Below are 23,820 nucleotides of genomic sequence, written 5' to 3' on the forward strand. Positions count from 1 at the left end.
ATCAAACGATTGGGATCACTCTACAAGCTAAAACGAGAGCTTCTATGTGTGCTAATTCTTTGGTGATTTACATATGAATTGGGGTAGCATTAGCAAAAGTTGGTGTGGCTATAGAATCTCTCACTAAGACTAAATAAGACCTATCAAATGGGGGATGACCACATAATTATGTTACATGTTACATTAACGTATCCTGACTCCTGAGCAAAGTCTGTTGTTTTTCGCTTTTTTCTTTTCTTTTTCAAAGCAATAAGAACAACCAAGGACAGTCGAAAGTCTGTGATCTCAGCTCAATGAATGTTAAGAGTAGATACAGAAGCTGCAAGAGACTGACCTTAAGAATTGGGCAGATGAAGAGGCTTGGAGGTGCAAATACGACAGTGGGAACCAAATCCCGGGCCTTATCAGCAATCCCTTTTAGTTTCTCCAAAATTGGAAGAACTTCAACCTTTAAATCAGGCCTATCAATGCGCCTTAGCTCCACACAACTCAACCCTAAAACAGCCAGATCATGTGTCTCCTTAGTCGGCCAAATTCCAGCCTCGGAATCCAAAATTTCCTCCAAGGTTCCATTTTCCAATGCAGTTTCAACTTTGTGGGCCAATGCTAAGGCTGGTTGTGCAGTCAACAATTGCAAGATAACCATCCCAAATGCATAAACATCAGATGTTGGTGAAACTAGCCCACTCCTTTGATACTCGGGGTCTATGTAGCATAGTGTCCCTACAGGGCCACTATCCTTGTAGAGTGTCGACATGGAAGAATCGATTGAAGGAAGTAAAGTTGAAAGACCTATATCACCTATCTTGCTCACAAAGTTATGATCAAGCAAGATGTTTGCAGGTTTCAGATCACGATGAATTATTGGCTTTGGCTTTGAATTATGTAGGAAAAATAGGGCAGAGGCTACTTCCCAAGCTATTCGGAACCGATCAAACCATGGGATTGGGGGCGTATTATTTTTCCGAAGTAACCTGTCTTCTAGACTACCATTCTCCATGTACTCGTAAATTAGGCAACCTTGATCGATACAGGCACCAAGAAGAAGAAGCAAATGGGGATGACGAACGTTGCTCAAGATGTCCAGCTGAAAGTCAATGAAGAAATATAGGTGAGGCTACATATATTTGAAAATGAAAAATATTAAGTTTGAAGGAAATATTTGATCATGTCAGCTTTAGGCATAGACATGATCGTCTTAAAGAACAAAAAACCTCACAAAACCCCAAAATAACAAGTCTGTTCTCTTACATGGATTGTTAGAATACCAAAAAATTATATTACTTTATATTTAATAATCTCAGGAAATTTATCAAAATAGGAGAAACAACCGCCATGTTGTTGTAGGTCATATTTCCTGGTAAGTTTTCACAAAATGTACAACATGGTAGATATAACATAGGGAACTAAAACAAGTTTTAAATAGAAATATGAACAGATATTTTAGTCTGAAACTCCACATACTAATGCCCAGTTTGGATACAAAGTAGAAAGTAACATGGAAGAAAGTAACTTTTTGAAAGTAGAAAGTAATTTAATTTTACCTTTTAAAAGGTTAAGATTTTTATTTTTTAAAAGTAGTTTTGTAAAATGAATCCAAACAAACTTTTTGATTTTTCAAGTTTCAAAAGTAAAAAGGTTACTTTTTCATGTGTATCCAAACGGCCTCTAAGTACTGCAATACTAATTTGAATCACTTGAGATGTGCAAGACCCATCCCTGAAAGTTGATGTCTATAGTAACATGTGATCATATGGCTAAGGGGGATCATCCACACCAAAATGATCAGCCCTTAACTCATCTCCATGTGGGTCCTATGAGCACATGGGACTTCAGACATCAACTTTCCAGACATCTATAAATCCTGATTAATACAATAGATACTGATACTTGAACTGGTCTCTAACAAAAGTGCATATATGCTATTACACAAATTCAATCTCTTCTATTAAAGAAAAAAGAATTTCCATAAAAAAGTCTAGGTAATTACAGCAAATATATAAAAATGCCAAAACACCATATGCCTCGTGTAGTTTGCAACTCACAAAGTCCATTGGGACAGGCATGATTGCGAGGGAAAGTCGGTGAGAAAATGATTAATCTGAGAAAATATGATTTGCAGACGTTTGGTTGCGCATTTTCATAGATAAATCATTTTCCCTTCTTTGCAGGAAAATATTCTGTGAACAAATTTCTCGGGGGCGGGGGGGGGCATTTTTTTTTTTCTCAATTACCCACACCCCTAAAACTATATTCAACTCACTTTCGACATTTTCCTTGGTACAATCAATCCTTGGAAAACATTTCTCAAGAGACCCATCTCCTTAGGATCACTTTCCATGGAAATTGATTTTCCTTTGAGAAAATAATTTTCTTTGCAATCATATACACCTTGCCAGAAATTCTTTGAACAGAAAAAAAATAAATGATGGAGAATTCTTGTAACACAGATTAGAGGTAAATGTCTATAGTTGATCGGGAGCGAGTTATTTGGGGGTATCACTTTCAAAAAACTATCATACCTCTTGTTGAAATTGCTTAGTCCTGTGGCCTTCTTTTGAGTGAAGGACTTTCACTGCTACCGTGACATGATGTAAAGTACACTTGTAAACGGTACCATATGCTCCCAATCCAATTCTAAGATCATCAGAGAAGGATGAAGAAGCTGAAACAATCTCTTCCCATGTGAACTTCTTGTATGGAAGACCAGGACTCTCGAGTGCCTTCTCCAGGCTTTGTTTCTCTTTGGCATCACGGGCACCTTTAATTTCCGCTTGTTTCCTTTGCAAAGCTTCTCTTTCGACACATTCTCTCACAAACTCAGCTTCCATTTTCGCAGCTTCATGTTTCTCCTTTTCGTGTCTTGCTAATTCTCTCGCCCCCTCTTCCCTTATGCTTATCTCCTTGAGTTTGGTTGCTTCCTCTATTCGACATTCACTCAGTTTTTTTAGCTGATCAAACCAAAGTATGGGGAAAATGATATATCCATCACTGATTTTAACGGTCATTAATTATTGGATTATTGGAATATTGGAAATCATAAAATTTACTATATAATGGTTTAGTGAAATTCAGCTGATTCTTCTTCTTCATGCATAAATTTTAATTGACTTCAATCAAATTTTTTTTCAGAGCGAACCAAACTTACTTGCCGAGAAGCATCGATTGTCTCATTTTGAGCTACTGCGTACAGTCCTCGGGCATGTCTTAGTTCAATTCTCAGTCTTTCTACCTCAAAATTAATATCTACCTGCACATATACCAGAATAATCTTTGATATAGACCACACCCTTTAACACTGATTAAAACCTTAAGCAATAATATGTATTGGTATTTCATAATGCCTATATATAAGTACATATATATATGCGTAACATGAAATCTAAGTTGCAATTTTTGCTAAAGACCATCCAGTGGTGCTATGTCCCCTTGCATGTGCACAACATGTACAGAATGCCACTAATAACCATTCTAGCAGATAGCTAGCTCAGATTTTCTCTGTTTTCTTTTCAGTCATTTTATATGAACATAGTGATAAGTAACTATTCTAATTTTTTAATTCACAGGGAACTTCATGTCTAAAGCTTATCCGAGAAGCATCATGGTGGGAGAGACTATACTTCCATATACTGTTTTGAACTTCGTAGATTCTTTTTTCCTGAGTAACTTCTTTTGTGTCCTTGAACATACGCTCAGACAAGATGAGGCATAACTTCACATTTTCAAGCATGACAGATGACAATCACTATATCTAGGGTTTAAAAGGAAATTATGGAGCATTACTTCTATTGCTATTTGTTTGGGGATTTGGAAGGAGAGGAACCTAAGGACCTTTGAGGGAAGAAACCTCGGTGGAAGAAATCATCCTTTCAATTTTGCGTTTTTAATTTCTCTGGAGCAGAGTTTTGCAGTAATCAAAAAGGCTTTTTTTTTTTTCAAGATTGGGTAAATTACACCCATGGTTTGGTATAATTTTATGTTGACCCCCTACTGTTTCGACAATTGCACTTACCTCCCCTATAGTTATCTAATGGGTTCACTTACCCCCTTCTGTCTACTTGCCATCAATCAAATAGTTAAAAAATGTTTTTCTACTTTTACGAAGACATTTTAAAATGTTATTCTTTTAATAACCAAAATTTCCAAATGAAAAAAGGGTTTCCTTGTGAATGTTTAGACAGGGACATTTTTATAGTTTCAAAAATTTTTTGCACAAAAAAAATAAAATGAGAGGGTAAAATAGTAAAATAGCATCTGAACTTTTATCACCATGTGTGAAAGGGGAAGTAAGTATAATTGTCAAAATGTTAGGGGGACAATATGGAATTATGCCAAACCTCAGAGGGCTAAAGTGTAATTTACCCTTCAAGATTTTGCAGATAAGTGGGATTGAGTTTGTAATATTGCTGTGTAATCGGGTCTCTCTTCTGTTTTCTCCGTTTTTTTGTCTTGTATCTTTGCTTTGGTGTGGTCATCTCGACCATGCCTTTCTCTTAATAAAGATCTTTCACTTACCAAGAAAAATAATCAAAAAGAGGTTACCTGATTCTCTGATGAAGAAGTTTCTGTTGGAATATCTGACATGGATGCTTGACTATGATTCCATGAGAGGTGATCTCTATGCAAGCTTCTGAAATTAGAAACCTGACTTCCAACAAGTTGAGCATCTGAATTACTAGAGCAAGTACTCATAGCATCCTCCGTATCTTCGGTATCCACAGATTGACTTCTAGAATGGGAAGTATCAGTTGAGTTGGATCTTGTTTTAAGGAGGGTATGGTTTATAGTTGAAAGAGCTTGAAACCGCTGAATTCGTAGTGAAGGACCATGGAAATGATTGTGTGAAGCAACTGAGGCTGTGTCTGTGAAACCAAAAAATTAGAAGAGAAGATGCATTAAAAGGAAGTTTGTAGAAATATGCTGAATCAGTTTCTAAAATTGATTCGTTCATCGACATGCAACTATGCTCAACATCAAAGTGCCATATCTTACATAACTATTAACTATGTTTTTTGAAAAGGATGATTGTCAAGCTTAAGAGGCCACAAGGAAAAATGTTCCTAACAGAAGAAAGACTTGGCAGCTCCAACGACATAATATACTTAAAGAGGGTCGTCTTACTAAAGTTGCCAACATTGACAACGTAGTGGAATCACCTAGCAGTGGCTAGGAGAGGACAGGGAAAAGGGGGGGGGGGGGGGGGATACCGAAGGGTAAAATGACTGTAATGATCATAAAAGTATCCTAAATAGCCAACATAAAAATGAAATAATTCCAAAAACTCAACATCCTTAATGTGAGATGAAGGTAATCATCTCTACCGAAACAAATCAAGGAGAGAAGCATGTCATGATCCAAAATGCAGGTTTATGTTATGCAAGTTAAAGCCTAAAAGAAATTCAAGTGTGAAAGATGTCAGGCTAGAATAATTCTTTTTTTGTGTTCTATTCTATTATTTTCTTTTCTTTTCTTTTTTTCCCTATAGGCAACTGGGTGAGGGTGAACCGTCATCATTGAAGCCTTATCTCAAAGATTTGGGGTCGGTTAAACTAATGTTATTCGACCATTCAATTATGTCCAAAGCAACAATTTTTTTTTCCTTTTGATTGGTAAGCTTGTTTTTAATGAGAGCAGTAAGTCGGTGATGGGGAATCTTGGCGAGGGTGGGTTTTGAACCCAATCTGTGGAACTTGCATATACAACTTTAGGTTGATTTTCAATACCTTCAACATAGGAATATGAGCGTACACAAATTTCAGCTAACAAACATCTCGGGTTCTTCAATAGGTAGCTCAAACCTTATGCAGAAGAGTGCAATACCTGTCTGTGAGCTAAAGTTATAACTCGAGCAAGTGCTGGTAGAGAAACTTGTATCACGACTTTCTCTTTTGATGCTTCCATTTGTTTTGGAGGTGGATGGACGCACAGATGATAATTTTCCTTTTGAAACAACATAAACCGTACAAAAACTTGGACTGCATTCCGAGATTCTTGCGGATATATTGTCGCCCTTAAATTTCCTATAAACAATTTAATTATTAATAAATATAACCCCCAACAAAATAAAAACTAAAGAGATTGAGATGACACAAGATAATAAATAACCAAAGATACAGTGATAAACGTGAAATTTCCCACGACACTTATAATACAACCAATATATGTGCAAGTGGGATCTTAATTTTGGGCAAGATATGGTTCTCTAAGAGGCTAGCTGCCTTGCCACTGCTAGTCGGGCCTACGGGTCCTATTTTGTTGTCCAACAAAACACGGTCTCGGAAATGAGAATTCCGAAGAAAGAATCATAATTAAAAAACAAGTAACTTGATGTGTTGGTGAGCCCTTACGTTGTTGGTTGTTCTTAATGATTCTATATGAAAGCACATCTGTAGGAAGGCTATTAGGCCTGAAGCTAACATAAAAAGTGAGGTCATCCATCAATTAAGGATTATATTTAGCTAACCAAAAGAAGAAAGAATCCGCGTTGTCACGGAATGTGCAAATCCTAAATTAATATATGGACGATTAGCAAGTGTTTTATGTGGAGGTCATATTAGTCACGCCGTATGATAGGGACACGTGTCATAAAGATAGAAACCAAGAGCCCACTTAGAAAGACTTTTCTTTTCGAGCCCATGGGTCAGAAAGTAAGTTACAGAAATCTAAATTTTGAACCCAAACTGAAAAAAACCATCGTACATAAACACATAAACCGAGCTTAGGTCACAAGCCCCGAGTATATCTAAGATAAGTTCAAAAAAGATTTGAATCCAACTAACGAGATGCTATGAGTGAGATATTTTGCTTCACATTTAATAAGCCTACAACACTTACAAATCAAGATCACATCCTACTGGCGAGTGATGGGCTCATCTCCCGAAGCACTCAAGTCTTCCCTAAATAGAGTAACTCATCTAACACCTAGAATAGTCATGTGAGTATTCGTCTATATAAACCAAGTCATCAAACGAAGAAGTGGTCGGGTGGTGAAAAGTTGGGGAAGTGAAAAATAGAAAAAAGAGAAAGCAAAGAACAGAAACCTATAAGAAAGAATACTCCATAAATCGACAATTCGTCATCAAAGAATATTCTATAACTCAACAATTCATCATCTTCTTCTTCACTTCCTATTATCTGAGTATTAACAAAATCATCGGAGGAACATTGGTAGGCACCACACCGGGGACCCATCCTTCAACCTTCTCACTTTCCACCATCCTAGAGGCTATGAAGTAGCAAAGAGATCCCAAGCCGACATTTCAAAAGAGAGAAAACCGAAAGAATGAGGTAGAGTCCACTAGAAGATTGAGCCAATTAAATTGCCATCAACAATGGAAGGAGATCAGTCCAGGGAGCAAAAGGAGAATGTCAAGTCACCAAGGAACAAAAGGGAATCAACAAACCAAAGAAGGAGGCAGAGGAAAATAGTTTAAAACCAAGTCTTCCGATGTAGGGAGACGTCTGACCTAGAGCCAACAAGGTGGAGAACTAAGCCAAACTGCAGAAAAGAACCCCCGACAACTCCAACAGCAAGCTGGAAGTGAATGAAGACACAACCTAGGAAAAAAGCCGAAGACTAAGAGTGGAAATCGAAGCCATCAGCTAGGGAGATCAGTCATAGCGCCAAACGTAAAAGAAAAGATATTTCGGGTTATTGGTCAAAGTGAACGACGATCCATCACCTGAGGTGTGGAAGGCCAAAAAGCTTTCGGATAGATCTAGAGGTGAGAAGTCTCAGACTGAGGAAGTCAAACGGTCTCCACTAATTGAAATGGTTAAGGACCGAGGTTGACCACCTTTCCCACTTCCGTACTCTCCACTGACCAAGACGACATCAAAGGAGTAGGATAGAAGTGAAGTTCATCCACGTGAAGAATAAAACAAAATGATCTAGACCGAACTCAAACATCAAAGAGTGACACACATCTCGAGGAGTGGTCAGGCATAGAAAACCTCTTCGCATTTTACAACTATCATATGCTAAGGAAAAGTATCGTTGAATCCTCACATGGTATAACAGTACAAAGTCGATTGAGATGGTTGAAGAGAAAGTTGAGATGGTTGAAGATAAAGTTGAGTAAATGTGCTTAAACCAACTCAATCGACTTCTTCTTAGTTTATCGCCAATAGAGCTACTCCAACATTTACTCGAAAGTGTTCATTTCAAATTTTATCTTTTATAGTATTTCCAATCATCCACCTCAACATCCTTGTATCTATTATGCTCAATCTGTTTACATAATGCTACTTGATCACCAAATCATCATCTATCAATGTACCATTCCAAATGAATAATAAAAATAAAAATGTATAAATAATAGGATAAATTCAATAAAAAGAAATCTAAGAAAACTCATGAATAAATATATTGATCTATATCAAACACATCAGACGGGGATATGTTAGTACTACTACTTAAACTAGAATACGTTATTATAATTTAACTATAGATTAGAAAGAATATTTTTATTAAATAAATTGAACTCTTAACCAAAGGTGGGGGGCCTAAACCTTTTTAAAGCACCAGTGGACACTCGAGATTTTAAACTTTTACAGTAAGATTCAAGGCATAAGTGAATGGATTATGGACTAGGTCTATCCCATGACCTAGATCATCTAGAGTCCAAATCAAATTTACTCACATGATCACAACAAACCAAACCATAACAACAGTAAGAAAAATTGATGCGGTGCTTGGCAACACAAAGTTGTCTTATGCTAATCAGCTTGGTCTCACCAGTGGCCTAAAACCATTAGTAAACCTCACATGCCTTTTAAAACACTATTCCAAAGAGCAAGGCAATCCAAAGGCCACCACTAAAAGAAATAAATGTACTCATCTCACCTTGAGATAAGATATGATTGATAATTCCAGATATCCGAGATGAATGATGAGATTTACACATCATAGCCCTGTTGTAGAAGGCATGTACATCTTGAAACATTGTAAACAGATACTTTATACAATTTGAGATGACAAATTAGTTGGAAAATAATCGAAACAAACTACTAAAGACCCCAAGACAATCTTAATACAAAAAAGACCGACATAGGCACCAAAGTTCATGGAGACAAAAGAAATTGAGGCTTATTGATAGGAATACCCCCCACCCACCCAAAATGAGGAACTTGGTCAAGACAGAGAGTGGAGAAATGTTTATATAGATGTTAAACAAGCTGCCTAACTTGAATGTTAGAGTATCTTTAGTAGGTAACCCTCTAGAGAGAAGAATGAGGTGGAGAGGATAAATGAGATATGAACGGTTCATGGCAAGGGTATCAGAACGTGCAGATTTCCAAAATGATCCCCACAACGCTTAACCAATAATGTGCATATTCCGAATCGGTAAAATTAATTTCTAATGTCATTACCTTGTAAACCTACTACGAGATGAAGCTCCTATCACAAGCTTGCTTATCTCAAACTTTGAAACCTCTCCTGATATTGCTAGTGGTACATCATCCTCTTCAATCATCACAACCTCTACTTCCACCTGAATGAACAATCAATCGGAGTAAGTTTTATTTTTTTGTTTCCTTTGGATACATTTCTCAATGAACAAGAAACTTTTACCTTGTTATCAGTACACATTTTCTTGTATGGGAGAAGCATTCTACTTGTTTGCCATTCCATTTCCTTCCTGTATGCATCAGCTACATCATCTTGTACTTGTGAAATTTGAACATAGTTTCCCACTGCAAAACCAAAAATGACGAATGGACACATAAAAAGATTAATAGCATAAATTCTCTCTACTTTGTTTGACATTTTTTTTTCTTTTTCTAAAATTAGTTTGATGAATAATATGAGGCCTCAAATGATAATCAGAAGAAATTGGAGCTCCTAAAGGGAGCAATTTTAAAATCAGTAATAAGGAAACTAGGAATCTTTTTATTGTGGATGGAAAATGGGTGGGAAAATTATTTTCTTCAGAAAATGCTATTTAGGAGATTACAATCTCTCAGTCTCACTTCCTCTCAGAAAAACTGAAATGTCCCTTATAGAAATCCTACAACGAGTTGGCTACAGAATACTAAATTCCCCAGAAAAAAGTTATAAAACTGAGGAAAACATTACCCAAAAATTAGCGGTATCGAATATCGATCAGTGTACAGTCTGTTCTGACAATATAATACTACCAACGTAATACAAGACACACACACATAACATGATTATTCTTATTTCTGTTACAGAATGGGATTATAATATCTTGGAAGGGTTGGCTAACCACTTAAAGTTAATTAATACAGTAAGCTTGGACCTGGAAGCGCCAAATTCCTGAAATTTATTTTGTACTATCCCTCTTTCTTCATTTTTTTTTTTATCATTTTCACATTTTTCAGCCAAGATCTATTGGTTCTTCCTCTCACTCTTTTACGACCTTCAACTTAAATAATCTTCTAACTGGGGCTATAATAAACCTTCGTTGACCATTCCCAAGCCATCTCAGCAGACTTTCTCTTAGTTTATCGCCTATTGGAGTTACTAATAATTTTTTTTTCCATCTTTCCACTCATCCATCTCAACAGCTTCATCCAGATTGCTCTCTCACACCCCCCCCCCCCCTCCCTCTCCCATGCTGCGATTATACCCACTACGCCCTTTGATGGTGGTTGGGCATATCTGTAGGGACTAGTCCTACTTCCCAGGGGGGTATCCTATGTCATATTAAAAAAAAAAAACACCTTCATCTCTGCTATGCTCAATTTATCAACATGAAGATTCTTAATTGCCCCACATTCAACTCATAAAAGCATAACTGGTCATACTGCCATCATATAAAAAATTTGTAAGAGACACAAGAATGCAAAATCTTTGCTCTTTCTGATAGATAGGGAAAAAAAAAAAGAAAAAAGAACATAATGGGCACCACTTACTAGGTTTAGGGACCTTTGTTATCCGTGGTCGGACATGTAACAACTTGATTAGAATTCTTCCCTCAGGAACAAATTTCTCCAATGCCCACTCAACTGCATATTTGCTTTTACTACCTCCACTGACAGCCACAGCGACAATTAAAGACGGAGGTGGCAATGCAAGTTCTTCTTCTACTCCAAGAGTTTTCATTCCCTCCATTATTCCCTTAGTTCTCTTTCAAAAAAAAAAAAAAAAAGACCATGAAACTAGTTTCATAAAATTAACTAAACCACAATATTTTTATTTCTTAATGGCAATGCAAGTTCTTCTTCTACTTCAAGAGTTTTCATTCCCTCCATTATTCCCTCAGTTCTCTTTCCAAAAAAAAAAAAAAAAAAGACCATGAGACTAGTTTCATGAAATTAACTAAACCACAATATTTTTATTTCTTAATGGGATTTGAGATCATAACAGTAAGCAGACATGCCCTACTACCAAATAGAACGAGGTTTCAAACAAAATCATGTAAATTGGAAATCACACAAAACTGTACAAAAAATCTTCAAAAAAAAAAACATAAAATACCTAAGTCTAGTAAAAATTCGTTGATAACTTAAATCAGAACGACAAGAGAAACCTGAAAATCAATTATCTCAAACCCAAGAAAGATGTTCAATTAGAACCCCTAATAAGGAGCCAACAATACACAGAATTGCAAATTATAGTCAGAGCCCACCAAGTAAAAGACTCTCAAAGTGTTTAGAAGCAGTTTTCTATATTACAAACTAGAATCATGACCAAAACAGTGGAAAAAAATACTCAGAACATGAAAATCATGCATGTTATTCTAAAAGCTCAAAACAACTCAATAACCCAAAAAGGAGAAAAAACATGATTTCTTAGAAAAAAAGCCAAAAACAAAAACCTCAAAGCACAAGAAACCATACCTAATACATGGGTTCTCATAAAACCAACCGAAGAACAAAACCCATAGTTTCTTCTCTCCACAAATATAATAAAAAACCCCAACATCTCCAAATTTAGAAAAAGCAGGAGGAGGTGAAAAGGACCAAAAACACAGAAATGTTTGTAAATTTAGAGGCAACGGTGCCGTGGTGACATTCCCATGTTGAAAAAACACCAAGCAGAAATTTAACTTAATTTTTTATTGCTTGTTAAGGACTTATTGTTGTCTTGTTGATGTTGTTTATAAGTTTGCTCAGGTTCTCAGAAATTTCTCTATTAAAAAAAACATTAAAGAGTTCAACTAACAGTACCATCGACGGTTAAATGCATCCAAAATGTGCTTTGGGCCTTTTGTCCTTATTATGTGGCAACGACTGGCAACCAGTGTTAACATCTTGAGTTGACGGACTTCTCTGACGTTATGAATCACATTTTAGATTCTCCATGACACACATATTTCCTTGAGATCAGTACTGGTTTTCAAGGGATCTATTAAGGAGAATCTCTAAGAGTACTCACTCATCTCAACTGTTTTGACTGAGTGAGATTCAGACTTCAGTTATCTGTTCCTCGACTTCAGATTTCTTTGTTGCTTTCTTCGAAACTCTTTGATTTGGTCATCAAAATGTCGGAGATACAAGAGAGAGGGTCGTGGACCATGGAAGTACTTGGCAGCTTTTCCGACTCCAAAAAAACTATTTAGTGAGGCCGTATTTTGTATCTATCAAACAGTGACCATATGCAGGTGGCAGGTCAGATCCAAACCCTTTTCAATGTATGGGGTAGAATTTTTGGAATTAGCTGATTTATTTTTTGTTCGGACATCATTTTCATGGAAAATTCATTCACAAACTTCTAATCCCCCAAAAGTGATTTATAAAAATCAAAACAGTCGACGATACTTCAACTTGTAAATTAGGATTAGAAGATTCGGAATGAACTCATTTTTTATGAGAATGATTTATTCACCATAGAGATCATCTTTATAAAAAAAATCAGCTCATTCTAAAACTTCTAACTCTTATTTTGAAAAATATTTGACTCGCTTTAGGACCTTTGAATGCTTCCCAATGATGAATGTACACAGTAAATCATATGTGATATGTATGTGATTGATGTGACAAGGGCATAGAACCACAGATCTTTTACCTTGTGTATCCCGAAGAAAAATGTATGGTTCTATGCCCTTAGCACGTCAACCGTGAGCATTCATCACGACTCTTTACCAAATTACTAGTATTTGTAAAGAGTCATGTAGGAGTGACCTCAAGATTGTACCTCATATCACACATCCTATGTGAAAGTGTACGTGAAGGAACTATAGTTGCATTTTGACTCGTATCTCCATAAAAATCATCTATGGTTCTTACACACTTTTACGTTAAGATGTGTGGTATGAGGTACAATGCCAAGGTCACTTCACCATTATTAATTTGTAAATGACTAGTCTTTGCCATGTTGTAGGTATCCTCTTTCTTGGAAGTATTTTATTAAAAAGAATTGTGATAATGAGACTACCCCTATGGCAACTCAATCTACTACCCTGATGTGACAAGTTAGGAGATCGTAGATCTACACTTTTCAGGATACATGACTGCACTTCCCAATAAAAAAGTATATCTTGAGGGAACCGTGTATCCTTAGGAGTGATGTTGTACTACATACGACAATTATGATGAATAGTACTGAAAATAAAAAAATAAGAAAAAAAAAAAAAAACCACACAAATTTAACGTGGTTCGGCAGTGTGCCTACATCCACAAGAACGAGAGGCTAAATTTTCACTATATGTCAAGTTAGGATTACATCATATGAATTTATAGTAAACTTAACTGTATAAGAGGTATTAGAACATTCCAATAATGCCCTTGTATCGTATCGCGAGGGCGTTGTCCCCGCACTCCCAACATATTAATCATCCCTAGCAATAAAATAATAAATTACATCTTAAAAGGCAGATGCTGTCATTCCGCTCCGCTTCACTTTCGGCATCAGTCTGCTTTCTCTATATATGTGTTCTACTCAATATGAGCCACATACTAAAACAATCTCCACCTTGGCGAATATCTACCCCTTAGGAGAGAAAAAAGAAAAACATAACCTGAAACTCCGCTTGGGACATTAAGTTGGGACGTCTCCTATCTAGCACTTGGAGACATTAATCAAGTCCAAGCAATGCTTGAACTTATCTATGGTAACAGGCTTTTCAACATGTCTGCTGTATTCTCAGAAGTGTGAACTTTCTCAAGCAATAATTCACCAGAAGAAGTCAATTCCCTGATCTTGTGAACCTCACATCTATGTGTTTGGTCCTTACATGATACTTGTTTCTTTGCCAAATAAATGTCACTCTAACTATCACAATGCAATTAAACTCCACCTTATTGAATACCCAGCTCCTTGACCAATCCTGTAAGCCATAATGCTTCACTGGGAGTCTCAGCCACTACCATATATTATAACTCAATAGTAGATAGTGCAATTAGAGACTGAACCATTGACCTCAAACAAATAGTCCCCCCTAAGAGTGAATACATAACCTGTGGTAGATATCTTGTTATCCAAATCCTTTGCATAGTCTATATCCACATATCCTACAAGTAAAGGATCACCCTACTGTATGCTAAACATAATGCCATAGTCTATATTACCCCTTAAGTATCTGAAGATCTACTTAACTGCATCTCAATGTTGTCATCCTGGACTTGGTAAAAACTTGTTCACCACACTGACTACTTGTGTCAAATCTAGTCTTGTACAAACCATAGCATACATCAAGCACCCTACTGCACTAGCATATTAGACCTTTGACATGACTTGCACTTCATCATCTGTCTTCAGGCACTGAGCTATAGACAATCTAAAACGATTCACTAAAAGTGTACTCACTGGTTTTGCATTATTCATGCTGAACATTTCCAATACTCTCTCAACATAGCTATGTTGAGATAACCATAATCTCCTAGAAGCTCTGTCATTATAAATCCCTATCCCAAGAATCTTCTTAACCGCACTCAAATCATTCATGTCAAATTCTCTACTCAACAAAGTCTTCAACTTATTGACCTCACTCATACTCTTTCCATCAATCAACATATCATTCACATAAAGCAATAGAAATATAAATGAATCATCATCAAGGCTTTTTACATAAACACAACAGTCATACTCACATCTCTTATAGTCAATCTGGACCATATAGGAGTCAAATCACTTATACCACTGCCTCGGAGACTACTTCAGCCTATAAAGTGATTTCCTCAATTTATAGACCAAGTGTTCCTGTCCAAGTTGATTAAACCCTTATGGTTATACCATATAAATTTACTCTTCCAAATCACCATGGAAAAAAACTGTCTTGACATTCATCTACTTCAACTACATATCAAAATGTGCTATCAAACCCAATACTGCCCTAATAGATGTGTATCTGACCACAAGGAAAAAAATCTCATCATAGTCAACTCCTTTCCTCTGTGAGTAACCCTTTGCTATTAAACAAGCCTTGAATTTCTCACCATATTTTTCTGATATTGTTTCTTTCTTCTTATACACCCATTTGCATCCTATCGCCTTCTTGCCCTCTGAAAACTCCACCAACTCCCATGTCTGGTTTTTATGCAGAGATTGCATTTCCTCCTCCATAGTACCCATCCATCTACTTTTCTCTTGGATGTATAATTGAAAGCGCCCTCGATCCGCGGGGTGTACGGATCCGCTTTTGACCCTTGAGGTTTGGGAGTCGCCACCTAGTTATTACGGTCTAGGAACCAAATTGACCCTACAATGGATAAAAAGAACTAATCTACTATAGAAATCTGAATCCGGGGATCATGTTACGGGGTTGGAAGGTGTTAGGCACCAACCCCGCCCGGCCAATGCCGGTCTCTACTTATACCAAATATAACTACATCGCTAATGATAAAACCTAGATTTAAAAAATAATAAAAAACCTTACCTTCGATCTGCAAAAGTACTATTCCCTCAGATCTAAAAAGCAGTTCATTGTATCGTACTCCTTGCTTCGCTTTGTCTCCGGATCTGATTTCTGATCTCCGAGGTAAGGTGTCTCTTTCTTGGATCTGGATGCTTTGAATTTGTGGTGGATTTTTGGGGTGTTTTTGAAAGGTTTTTGGGTGTTTTTTAGGCTAAAATCGGAGCAGGGGTGTTAGGGAAGGAGTTGGGACTCCAAAATTAGGGTTTTGGGGAGGTTGTGGAGGCTTCTTCACCTACTTTTTCTAGGGTTTCTTCTTTGATACGAAAATAGGGTGTGGAGGCTCCTATTTATAAAGTTTTTAGAAGCATTTAGGGTTTGATTAGGGTTTCTTTTAGGGTTTCAATTAGGGTTTTGACTTGGTCTTTAGGGTTTTAGGGTTTTGACTTTAGTCTTATGAGATTGACTTGATTAGTTTTAGATTAGGGTTTGGATTTAGGGTTTTGACCTTAGTCTTATGAGATTGACTCGATTAGTACCTTGACTTCAGTCTTGCTTGATTGACTTTAATTTTGACTTCAGTCTCACTTGATTGACTTTAATACCTTGACTTCAGTCTTGCTTGATTTACTTTTAATTTTTGGAGAACCCCCTTCTATTATATCTTTAATTCTTTGAACCCCCAATGGAGGGGTCCTTAAAGAAATATCCCACGAACCCTCAACAATTTTGCCTAAGAGTCCCATTAATCGATTTTTTAGGTTCAACTTTTTAAATTAATTTCATTAATGTTTCACTTTAATTATTTAATGTTTTATTTATTAATTTCGAATTTTTTAATTATGAAAATTGTGAAATTACCGTTTTGCCCCCGGAGAGGACTTTTCACGTTTCAAGTCGGTTTTTAATGTTCTAGGATGTTTTAGAATCGGTTTTTCATAAGGAATTCAATGAGAATGTTGGTTTGTGTCATTTATGAAAATTTTTATGTGAAATTATTGTGAACTTTATGAGGGGCATTTTCGTAATTTTGTCAAATTCTGTTAAAATTGGTGAAATGATTTATTTGGTTCCGATTTGTTATTTTATGTGTTCGAGAGAGTTTTCCTAAGCGTAATGCAGGCTCTAAGGTTGTTTTGAGGTTAGGGGTATTTTGGTAATTTAATCATTTTTAGTGATTTTTATCGTGAAGCTTCTTTTGGTTTGCAAGATGATGATTTCTATGTTTCTGGGGTCGTATTTTCCTAGTGTAGCGTGGTTTCTAAGTTTTGTTAGTTCGAGATACCTCATCCGGATTTCTGAAACATATCTGGTAACAAAATAAAGCATTGGAATAGACATCCATCATTGGGAACCTTTGCGATCGGGTTGACGACTTGATTAATCAGGCGGATGCAAAAATGGGGTGTCTACAGATGCCCCTCTTTGGCAGAGGGTTGAAGCAAACTAGATAGCAAATCTATCTTGGTAGATTAGTGCGATATCCGAATGCCAAAGCTAGTGACAGTTCATTTTGCAGCCTGATTTAACAATTCGTCGGGGTATTCGGATCATTGAGCATAAAACTCTCCTCGAACTAAAAAAATGCCAGGTCCTTGAGCGCGAGCTCTCACTGGCAGTGTCAGATCCTTGAATTCTAAAAAAAATTCTCCTTGACTGATATAACAACTGTGCAAGTGTGTGGGCTCAAAATCTGAGATAGATTTCAAAGAGTTTGAGTTGGAAATAAGTCAAATCTGAGCATGAAGTAAATATAAACTGAGCATAATTCCAAGAAAAACCCTTGGCGGTATCTGAGCATAGTTCCGAGAAAGCCCTCGGTGGCATCTGAGCATAGTTCTGAGAAAACCCTCGGCGGCATCTGAGCATAATTCCAAGAAAACCCTTGGCGGCGTCTGAGCATAGTTCCGAGAAAACCCTCGTCGGCATCTGAGCATAATTCCAAGAAAACCCTTGGCGGCATCTGAGCATAGTTCCGAGAAAACCCTCGGCGGCATCTGAGCATAATTCCAAGAAAACCCTTGGCGGTATCTGAGCATAATTCCGAGAAAACCCTCGGCGGCATCTGAGCATAATTCCAAGAAAACCCTCGGCGGCATCTGAGCATAATTCCGAGAAAACCCTCGGCGGCATCTGAGCATAGTTCCGAGAAAACCCTCGGCGGTATCTGAGCATAATTCCAAGAAAACCCTTGGCGGTATCTGAGCATAGTTCTGAGAAAACCCTCGGCGGCATCTGAGCATAGTTTCAAGAAAACCCTTGGCGGTATCTGAGCATAGTTCCGAGAAAACCCTCGGCGGCATCTGAGCATAATTCTAAGAAAACCCTTGGCGGCATCTGAGCATAATTCCAAGAAAACCCTCGGCGGCATCTGAGCATAGTTCCAAGAAAACCCTTGGCGGTATCTGAGCATAATCCAAGATAACCCTTGGCGGCGACTGAGCAAAATCCAAGATAACCCTTGGCGGCATCTGAGCAAAATCCAAGATAACCCTTGGCGGAAACTGAGCAAAATCCAAGATAACCCTTGGCGGAAACTGAGCAAAATCCAAGATAACCCTTGGCGGCATCTGAGCAAAATCCAAGATAACCCTTGGCGGCAACTGAGCAAAATCCAAGATAACCCTTCGCGGAAACTGAGCAAAATCCAAGATAACCCTTAGCGGAAAGTGAGCAAAATCCAAGATAACCCTTGGCGGCTATTGAGCAAAATCCAAGATAACCCTTGGCGGCAACTGAGAAAAATCCAAGATAACCCTTGGCGGAAACTGAGCAAAATCCAAGATAACCCTTGGTGGCATCTGAGCAAAATCCAAGATAACCCTTGGCGGAAACTGAGCAAAATCCAAGATAACCCTTGGCGGCAACTGAGCAAAATCCAAGATAACCCTTGGCGGAAACTGAGCAAAATCCAAGATAACCCTTGGCGGCAACTGAGCAAAATCCAAGATAACCCTTGGCGGAAACTGAGCAAAATCCAAGATAACCCTTGGCGGCGACTGAGCAAAATCCAAGATAACCCTTGGCGGAAACTGAGCAAAATCCAAGATAACCCTTGGCGGCATCTGAGCAAAATCCAAGATAACCCTTGGCGGAAACTGAGCAAAATCCAAGATAACCCTTGGCGGCATCTGAGCAAAATCCAAGATAACCCTTGGTGGCAACTGAGCAAAATCCAAGATAACCCTTGGCGGAAACTGACTGAGTAAAACTGAGAACAAAGAAATAAATTTGGGAGAGAAACGATCGAAAATGAGTCTGGAGAAGAGTGGTTGAATCTGGGCATGAATAGATTTGGGACAGAATGGATGTCCTATCTCCTATGTGAGATTCAGAATGCATTTGTTTGAACCTCAAGGTTTTATCAAAAAGTTTTGTAAATTTAAAACCTGAGTTTGAACCTAAGAGTTTTTTGAAAAACTGCTATCAAGAGGGTAACCTTAGGTTTGGAGTTCTCATTTTAGGATTAACATTGCTCAAAAACAAAATGTCCCTAGTTTGACAATAAACATGGCCTTGAAAATAATTGAACACATCATTAAAAAATGCCCCTAGTATAAAGGGGGGAAATTACATATCTAGAGGAGAAAGAAAAAAAATGCCCCTTGTATGAAGGTTTGAAATATTTGATTACCACAAGCGCAATAAAGATCCAACTTTTAATTTTATTAAAGATTTTGAGTCAACCTCAAGAGAACAAAATATTTCCTTTTAAGACTCATAATAGAATTCACCATTCTCTCCATTGGTTCACTTGGGGAAGTAAGAATTTTCAGATCGATCGTAGACAAGATACTTGTGGCTTCTGAATCTATGCCTGGTTTAAGCTGAATATTGAACTTGATTATTCGAATTTCTGATGTTTCAGCTCGAACTGCTCTCAGCTTGGGGATTTTCTTTTTTTTTTTTTTCTTTTTTTTTTATTGCTCTAACTTTTGCCTAGATCGCCTTTCCAGGTTTTCAATCTATCGAGCTTGCTCTAACTTTTGCCTAGATTGCCTTTTCAGATTTTCAATCTAGCGAGCTTTTTTTTTTTTTTTGGCTCTGATTGTTGCCAAAGTTGTCCTTTCAGATTTTCAACTTTGCGAGCTTGCCTTAATTTTTGCCTAAGTCGCCCTTTTCGGGTTTTCAACTTAGCAGGCTTCATCATCATTTTTTTTTATATTTTTTCTTTTCCTCTGACCTTCTAGAATTACTGTCTGATCATGTTCTACTACCCTCCTTAACCTTTTCACACGGTACTTAGGAGGACTTTTATAGGTAGGCTTGGGACTAGGCGTAAAATGAAAGGGATTTTGAGGCTCAAAAACCCAAATGCCCCTTGTGTGGCATTTCATTTAAACTTTTTCTTGAATTTTCTTCCCCATTCTTTTTTTCTTTTTAGATTTTTTCTTCATCGGGGAATCTATTTTTTTATTTTGGTGTGGTCGGGCCTGAAGTAACTTCTCAAGTTGCCTACGTACCCCAAATTTTTGGGATCAGACCAAAACGTAGTTCGGATCTTCCCTCCCCTAGGTTAGGTGATCGGGCGGAGAAAGAAAAAGGCATCATTTTTTTTAAAAAAAGGCTGCAAAGGGCTGAGAAAGGAGATAATGAACTGGGTAGCGGGAAAATTGATTCGGCCAAAGATGGCCTCCTTAAATGTAGTACCATTTGATCTGGTCAAGGTTGGTTGACTCTGGTAGTTCACTTCCATCATGATCTTGAAGTCTGACGACTTTTCCAAACAGTATTTCCTTAATGAATGAATTTCTCAAATTGGGTTCAGACCTTCTCCTATAGTCGAAGAGGAGTGTTCAATTTTCTTTGAAGTCTGATAGTTAAATCCTTGACTTGTAAATGATGAGCTTTGACCTTTTTGTCAAATGCACGGGTGACTCTTCTTAGATAAGCTTGCACATGGTACAGGGCTTTAACTCGTTTTCTTCGATCAAGTTTAATTCTTCCTACTGCTGACGAACCCAGTCTGCTTCTGACAACTGACTTTCCATCAAGACCTTCAGAGATGGAATTTCCTTTTCAACTAGCAAGACTGCTTCCATGCCATACATTAAGGAGTAGGGAGTGGCTCCAGTAGAGGATCAAATTGAAGTTCGATATGTCCATAGCGTGAATGATAATTTTTCTGACCAATCTCGATGTGATTGTCACACTTTCCTGATGATAGTCTTGATACTCTTACTAACTGCTTCAACCGTTCCATTGATCTGAGGACGGTAGAAGGATGATTTGTAATTCCGGATCTTCAACTTTGAACACGGAGTAATGATTTAAGCTTTGAAGTACGACCCATTATTAGAGATCAGTTCAAAAGGTATCCCCATATCGATTGATAATATGTGATTTGCAACTCAAGATGTAGTAAGGATAGTGCTGATATATTTTATAACATCTTCTTTGATTCCATCGATATAGACGAGTCAATATATAATCCGTGTTAGACAACACCCAAACTTGCACCTAACATATCCTCATAGGCCCACGTGAACAAGTCTTCGAAATTTCTAAGAAAATTCATTATCCCCTTGTGTTCTTCTGGAGATAAGATGGTTTCTATTTGAATCTCTTTAGGAATTTATTTATGTTCCGAGGTCAATGACCTTTGCTTTCTTGAGCCAGACTCTTATCTTCTTGCTCAGGAGAAAAATCTATCCTTAAAGGCAGATTAGTAGTTAATCCGTTAATGCGCTCGAGGTATTCAAAAATTTCCTTTATCCGATCAATTTCAGATGGGGCAACAGACACCTATAGACTCGATGAACTATCCTGACTCAATAGGAAAGAGTAGACTCAATCTAAGGAAGACATGACCTTGCTGGAAAAAAAAAAAGACTCGAGCTAACCCAAATGACTCATGAAAACTCAAGACAAGTACCCACACGAGTTTGATTAGGACTGAGGACTGAGATATTGCTTATAACCGGTAGGATTGAAGTACTATGATCTTCAAAGAACAACTGGACGATGTTGAGAAATTTTGAGGTCATTTCTGACTATTGATTTGATATTGACGTTTACTCTAACTGACCGGATTTACAACCCTATCTAGACGATGGACGATTGAGCTTAGATACAATGATAACCCTTAAACCTCTTTGAAGGTGAATTTAACCAATTTCAGTGTCACCCCCTTAATAACATTTTAAATGAACCTTGAGATTTTATTGAATTCTGTGCACCAATCCATTAAACAATTCATCCGCTCAATAATTATTCAGAAGGAAATAATTTTATTGCACTCTTGAAAATTATTGGAAATAATGTTTTCATTGAATAAAACTTTCACAAATCTGATTATTTTTTTGCAAGTCATTTTCTTTTTAGAAAAACATATTTTGATAATTTTACAAAGTCCATGCAAAAAAAATAGATTTTTGGTGAAAAACACATTTCAAAAATTTTTCATGCAAAAATAGATCTTTTGTAAATCATTTTTCCTTCATTTTCTTTTCTTTCGGAAAACATTTTCTTCTGAAAAATATTTTTTTCTGAAAAATAGTTTGATATTTGGAAAGCATTTTCTCTTGGAAAATCTTGTTCTTATGGAAAACATTTTCTGGAAAATACTTTTTCTTAGAAAACATTATTTTCTAGAGAATAACACTTTTTTTTGGAAAACATTTAAAAAAAAAAAAAAAAACACTTCTTTTGGAAAAAAACTTTTTCTGGAAAATACTTTCCCTTCCTAAACCATTTTTGCTCTTTGAAAATTTGATTTCTATTTCGATTTAAATAGTCCGGCCCATAATGATCGTTGGATCGAGATGGACTGGGTCAAGTTTAAAAATGGATTTTTTATTGGGTTGGTGTGCCCAATGAATCATGTTAAACAACAAAAAATTTATCCTTGAGGACAAACCCGCACATTCCTGATCTCATCATCCATATACATTCATCTCATCATTCACATGCATTCTGACCTCATCATTCACATGCGTTCTGATCTCATCATTCACATCACTCACATACATTCATCAATCACATGCATTCATTTAATAAACAACCGAGAACACCCACGATAAGTTCGAGTCGTGACCTACTGGGAAGGTTTCTAGACTCTAAGCTTACTACGTGCAATGCATTTTTATCTGGCCACTCTTGCCCAAGCACACCTATATACCTTTCGATACGTGGTGACTTGGTTTGATATACCGTATAGGTGATAATCTAAAATCTCAATTCACTTATTTGAAGCCAAAAACAACCAGTTTGATCCCCAGTTGAGAGGTGGCGCACGATGCTGAGCAAGGGCCCACTTAAATACCTCTCGTCTAGAATAGACGTAGTCTATCCCCCTTGTACAGTAGGGTACAGCGGGGCAGGATCTCACTTAGGCACTGGTTTTGACCAAGAAGGGCAATTGATATACTTGGATTATCTTTTACATACCTACGGGTACGAGTCAAGAGTTGTTGCTTTCATAAATGGTTTGGCATCCCACGAGGGGACCGACCACGTACTAGTACTACGTTGGCAATCGGGACATGTGATTGTGTGGCTCACAATAGGTCAAAGGCTCAGGTCGCTCCAGCCTGGGTGCATCAATATACCTCTCAGAATCACCTGATCAGACGGTATTGATGCCCCCAGTTTGATATACCCTAAGATACGTGACTGGAGTTGTGGTTTTCATGAATGACGTCGCATCTCCGAAGAGACCGGGCCACGCACTAGTGCCACGTTGGCTATATGGGACGTGTAAGTGGGTAAAATAGTAAACGTGCTTGTGGTGTGTGCAAAATAGGGTGGGGTGTGCCCGGGGCTTTTTTCGAACAAATGGGCCCATGGGCCTGATCATATCATCATACATTGATACTACATAGGAAAACTAATCAAGATATTCATAGCGTATTACATCATATTCAACATCGGCACATCACATATCTTGATCAAGATTATGGCAATGCTAGATAATTAATCAACATAAAGATCAATAATCGGATTTGATCGTTGAACTCAGCATACAATTCGTATGATCCAATCAAGGGTTAATCTGGACTATCCTAAAACAAATTAGGATTTCAAAGGATGTTTAAAAATAGAATGATTGTTGTAGGATGAA

The 23,820-nt window shown here is 37.4% G+C and overlaps 1 protein-coding gene across 1 annotated transcript; it reads right to left on the reverse strand.

Annotated features, from left to right (window-relative positions):
- Positions 1 to 72: 72 nt before the first annotated feature.
- On the reverse strand, positions 73 to 12,050 carry LOC147380847 (U-box domain-containing protein 35-like). The gene is made up of 9 exons (XM_086431170.1): positions 11,806 to 12,050; positions 10,879 to 11,092; positions 9,575 to 9,696; positions 9,373 to 9,494; positions 5,821 to 6,020; positions 4,543 to 4,862; positions 3,149 to 3,250; positions 2,523 to 2,951; positions 73 to 1,087 (listed from the first exon to the last, which is right to left on the reverse strand). The coding sequence occupies exons 2-9, from the start codon at positions 11,075 to 11,077 to the stop codon at positions 242 to 244; spliced, it is 2,340 nt and encodes a 779-aa protein (XP_086287296.1). The 5' UTR covers positions 11,078 to 11,092; positions 11,806 to 12,050; the 3' UTR covers positions 73 to 241.
- Positions 12,051 to 23,820: the final 11,770 nt, after the last annotated feature.

Source organism: Akebia trifoliata, unplaced genomic scaffold, assembly GCF_017979445.1.
Source record: "Akebia trifoliata isolate Shusen 1 unplaced genomic scaffold, ASM1797944v1 Contig00926, whole genome shotgun sequence".
NCBI classification, from domain to species: domain Eukaryota; kingdom Viridiplantae; phylum Streptophyta; class Magnoliopsida; order Ranunculales; family Lardizabalaceae; genus Akebia; species Akebia trifoliata.